At 43.1% G+C, this 4,815-nt stretch overlaps 1 protein-coding gene across 3 annotated transcripts in view; it reads left to right on the top strand.

The window, feature by feature from the left end:
- Positions 1-4,815, top strand: part of LOC101853313 (myogenesis-regulating glycosidase) — a 111,077-nt gene that overhangs the window by 17,598 nt on the left and 88,664 nt on the right. Inside the window, exon 1 of one of the 3 annotated variants that reach the window (XM_013081960.2) lies at positions 339-475. The exons of the other annotated variants lie outside the window; for them this stretch is intronic. Within the exon in view, the coding sequence (XP_012937414.1) occupies positions 425-475 (51 nt within the window). The 5' untranslated portion in view covers positions 339-424. Of the gene's footprint in view, positions 1-338; positions 476-4,815 lie in introns of those variants that run through there. 3 annotated transcript variants of the gene reach the window in all.

The raw sequence follows: 4,815 nt of genomic DNA, 5'->3' as shown, positions 1-4,815 counted from the left end.
GAGAGAGAGACAGAGACAGAGACAGAGACAGAGACAGAGAGAGACAGACAGAGACAGAGAGAGAGACAGAGAGAGAGAGAGAGAGAGAGAGAGAGAGAGAGAGAGAGAGAGAGAGAGTTTCCCCGATAGTTCGATCGCATTTCGAATTGATGTTCGCGCGTGTGTAGTGCATGTGAGTACGTGTGCGCGTAAGTGTGTGCGTGTGCTTACACTTATGTGCGTGTGTCGTGTATGTTCGTACGTGTGTTCGGACGTATAAATGTGCGTGTGCGTAGGTACGTGTGTGCGTGCGTGCGTGCGTTCGTGTGCGACAAACAAGGACCCGGTGAGGTGGAAGGAGGGTGTGTGGTGACGGGGTGGAAGACGGGCAGTGGACAGGCCAGCAGTTGGTGAAGTGGCGGCGGGGAGCCGGGAGAGAGGGGCGATGGAATACGGCAGTAGTCAGGTGGACTGTTATGGGCCGCCTGTTGATAACGTGAGTACTTGATATATAGACTACTACGAGTGTGTGTGTGTGTGTGTGTGTGTGTGTGTGTGTGTGTGTGTGTGTGTGTGTGTGTGTGTATGTGTGTGCATACGTGCGTGCGTGCGTTATGGCTTATTATGGGCCGCCTGTTGATAACGTAAGTACATACTGTGTTTGTGTCTTCGTATGTAAGTGTGTGTGTTTGTGTGTGTGTGTGTGTGTGTGTGTTTATGTGTTTGTGTATGTGTTTATGTGTGTGTGTGAGTGTGTGTATTTGTGTGTGCGAGCGCGTACGTGAGCGCTGGTTAATTTATGTATGTGTCTCTTCTATGAATGAGACGTTTAATGGCCGGACCAATGGGTGGATCGATGGACATATTATTCATATTAAAGTATTATGATAGATGTTTCACTCCGTTAGCTCAGATGGTAGACTATCACGCTAACTATCGGAGCGGGTGGCCCTGGTTCGAACCCCAGACTCGAGCTCGGGTCGCTTGGTGAAGCTTTCAAGGCTCCCATCCCATTTGTTTGGTGGTTGGCGGGTGCTCTGGTGTGGTTTGCCCCTTCTTTCCTATCAAACAACTATCGTCTTTGTCTCTCCTCCTCCTTTTTTATGTTTGTTACTCTCTTGTGACACCTCTAGTCTTCAACACTTATATCACCCTATTGTGTTGGAAGTGCCGTAAAACTCTTACTTAAACTAAAACAACCCATTTGACACGGTCCTATCGGAGATGGACGTTAAATTTGGAAGACTTGTCTCTTAAATTTATAATCTATTAGTGTTGTTAGGGGTGTTAAACCCCTACGCTTACATATTGCTGATAGATATTTAATCAGAGAAGACTGTTTCCAGAGTAACATTATGTTACATGAGAAGTTTTGCACCCTATCGTTTGAAGTTTGATCCCATCCGTAGCCGAATAGCTTTCTGTTTGGTTTTGTCTTCTCCTATTGGACTCAAATATTGTACAATTTTGGTTCTTTGCTTTGAAAGGGAAACGCTGGCTATTCGATTCTCTTTTGAAGGAATACTTGGGTGGAAGGCGGATGCTCTGGTGTGGTTTGCTCCTTCTTTACTATAAAAAAGCTGTCTTCCTTATTTCTCTTCCTATTGTGTGCTTGTTACGCTCTTGATACCCTTCTAATCTTCATCACTGATTATATGACCTTATAATGGCCTTATTGTGTTGAAAGTGCCGTATAACTCTTACTAAAACTATTAAAAAAGAGGAAAATACGTGTAGTTTACCGAGAGTCTCATTCTGTCCGCTGGGATGTAGTGATATTTCTCACTGTTTGTATTGACATTGCCTGGCAGGACCTTTTTTTTGGTAAGTGTTTTACGGCGCTCGCAACTGCATACGGTCATATAAGCGCGCAGGACACGTTACACTTTTTCACTTCGTAGGAAACTTTGAATTTTGCCCCGGTGGCGGCCGAAGCCTACTCTTATCGATTTTAGACCACCAAGGGATCTTTAACGTGTGCAACTTGCACGCGGGACCTCCGAGATTTTTCGCCCTTGTCGGAGAGGGCTAGGTGTAGATCTTTCCTAACAGAAGATCACGAGTGTGGCTGAAAGACAGCAGTAAGAAGGAACCAAGGAGTAGCAGAAAGGCCACAGAAAGAGTCGGAAGCCCAGAGGAGGGGGCAAAGTAGGCGAGGGGGGATGGGGCAGAAAGAGGAGAGGAAAGCAGACGACAGAACATTGCAAGAGAGCAGGAAAGGAGGTAAAAAAAGTGAAAGGAGACAATTTTAGAGATGAAAATGTTTCGGTCGCTACCCGGATTCGAATCCTGGACCTTTGAATGAGAGGCCGACACCTTAACCTCTAGGCCCCGAGAGCCCCCTGGTAGGGTCTAAGCAGTAAGAAATCCCCATAAATTTAATGGTCACATCTATCTGTGTGTCGGTTTGAGGGTGGGACTGGTGGAGTTTGTAGCGTTAAACTTGCACAAGCAATCAATTTGTTTGAATAATTGCATGCCATGCTCTTTTGACGTCTCTGCAGGTGGGGATTTTTAGGGAAAGGGGGTAGGGGTATAGTTTTACTATGGGGGAGCAAAGAACAACACCTGCCGTTATACTGCGTGTGGTAAGAAGCAACTAAAGGTGCGTATGCCTCGTCTCCCGGAAAGAGTTAGTTAACGGAGGGCCAACTACCCGAACTAATAAAAACCTAAAAAGTTGTGGAAGGTGGGTGGTTGGCGGGTGCTCTGGTGTGGTTTGCTTCTTCTTTCCTATCAAACATCTATCGTCCTTATCTCCCCTCCTTCTTTTTTGTGTTTGTTACTCTCTTGTATAACACCTCTAATCTTCGGCACTTATATGACCTTATTGTGTTGCAAGTGCCGTAATACTCTTACTTTGAAAAAAAAAGTTACGGAAACAGAAGCGAACACGTCTGATTTTGGCTATAATAATATCAAGAATGTATTTCAGGATACGAACATCTGGAAAGTGTTTGTTTGTGGTTTATAGGCCTACTTTGTACCCTGATGAAAGGTAAGACAGGCAGTGATGATAATGATGCCCATCTGATGCTCCCATCGGGGATATAACTTGGCGTCGGTTGGCTACTGGACCCGTAATCCTGAGATTTTGGGTTCGGTGGTTCGGGGTTTGAGCCTCAGCTCCATCCGACGTTGTATCCATAGACAACTAGTTTAGTTTTAGTAGAGGTTTTACGGCGCTCGCAACTGCATAATGTCATAGGAGCGCCAGAAGATTAAAGATATTACAAGAGAGTAACAAACAAACAAAAAAAGAAGAAGAGGAAATAAGGACGATAGATGTTTCATAGGAAAGAAGGATCAAACCACACCAGAGCACCTGCCAACCACCCACTCCATAGACAGCGAAAGATATTGTCAGTATGTTAGTGTTTTAGCGCCTATAATTGGCCGCTTGCACTGTATGCTTCCCAGGAAGTTGAGGTTATTTCAGAATGCTCTTAGGTCTGCTGGGGTAATAGTATAGATTGTGAAGCGCATAGAGCTTGCTGTTGAGCGGGGATTTGCGCTATACGAATGCTATCTATTATTATCCTTGGGAAAGACTCTTTACATGAAATTCCTTTTTGGCTCGGTCATTTCTGAGAAGGACGTTAAATTTGGGGGGTCTTGCCTCTTAAATAACCTACTAGTGTTGATAGGAGCGTTACACTTATACTATTTCACTGTTTTATTTAGATATATATATATAACTGGGTGGTCTAGGTTTTATATTTTTAGGTCATCTGCTTCGTACTGTTCCTGGCGAAATGTGGCTGCAAGTTGTTGGAGGGCGCAACTGATAAATGTGGATCATTTAATTTTTCGTCTTTCCCTTATCTTTTCTGTCTGTCTGGGTTTTTTTTTTCATTTCTGCTCTATATGGCCGTTATTGTGACGATGTGCATCTCTTTTCTCATACAAACAAACAAACAGACAAACAAACACAACTGTGGCCATTGTTGTTTTACATTCGGGTTTTACTTCCCTGTGACATTTTGCATTCCGTTTTGTGGGTGGTTGGCGGGTGCTCTGGTGTGGTTTGCTTCTTCTTTCCTATCAAACGTCTATCGCCCTTTTTATGTTTGTTATTCTCTTGTAACACCTCTAATCTTCTGGCGCTTATATGACCTAATGCAGTTGCGAGCGTCGTAAAACCTCTACTAAAACTAAACTAAGCATTCCGTTTGTGGGTGGTTTGCGGGTGCTCTGGTGTGGTTTGCTTCTTCTTTCCTATCAAACATCTATTGTCTAATCTTCTGGCGCTCGTATGATGACCTTAGGCAGTTACGAGCGCCGTAAAACTGCATTCCGGTTGTCATGAAAGGGTGGGTGGTTGGCGGGTGCTCCTGTGTATTTTACTCTTTCCTTTTTTAAAAACTCATATAGTCCTTACCCCCCCCCCCCCTCTTTGCTATGCATGTTACTTTCTTTTTTTCGGCATTTTGATCTCTGTATAAACCTTTTATGTTGGAAGAGTCATAAAACTCTTACTAAGACGAAACAGGCTGTATTGCTCCTTTTGCTTTTCAATGTTCTCAGACCTGTGAAGTTATGACACAGAAAGTGATACATGTAGCGATTGTCCTATTTGAAATTGCTTTTGATGAAATGCCGTGCGTGTATATATCTTCTCTAACATGCACAAAACGCGTTTTGCAAAGCTAACAAAATTTCTGTGATCATAATAAAATACGTTTTCTTTTAAATCAATGTATCGTTGTTGCCGTTATTACTATAAAACATCGTAAGTATTAGAATAATCATCGTAATTATTAGAATGATAACAATAACAACATAACAATAATAATAGTAATAATAATAATAATACTAATAATAATAATACTAATA

The sequence above is a fragment of the Aplysia californica genome, unplaced genomic scaffold, assembly GCF_000002075.1.
Source record: "Aplysia californica isolate F4 #8 unplaced genomic scaffold, AplCal3.0 scaffold00153, whole genome shotgun sequence".
Lineage (NCBI taxonomy): Eukaryota > Metazoa > Mollusca > Gastropoda > Aplysiida > Aplysiidae > Aplysia > Aplysia californica.
This window is presented reverse-complemented; position numbering and strand designations above follow the sequence as displayed.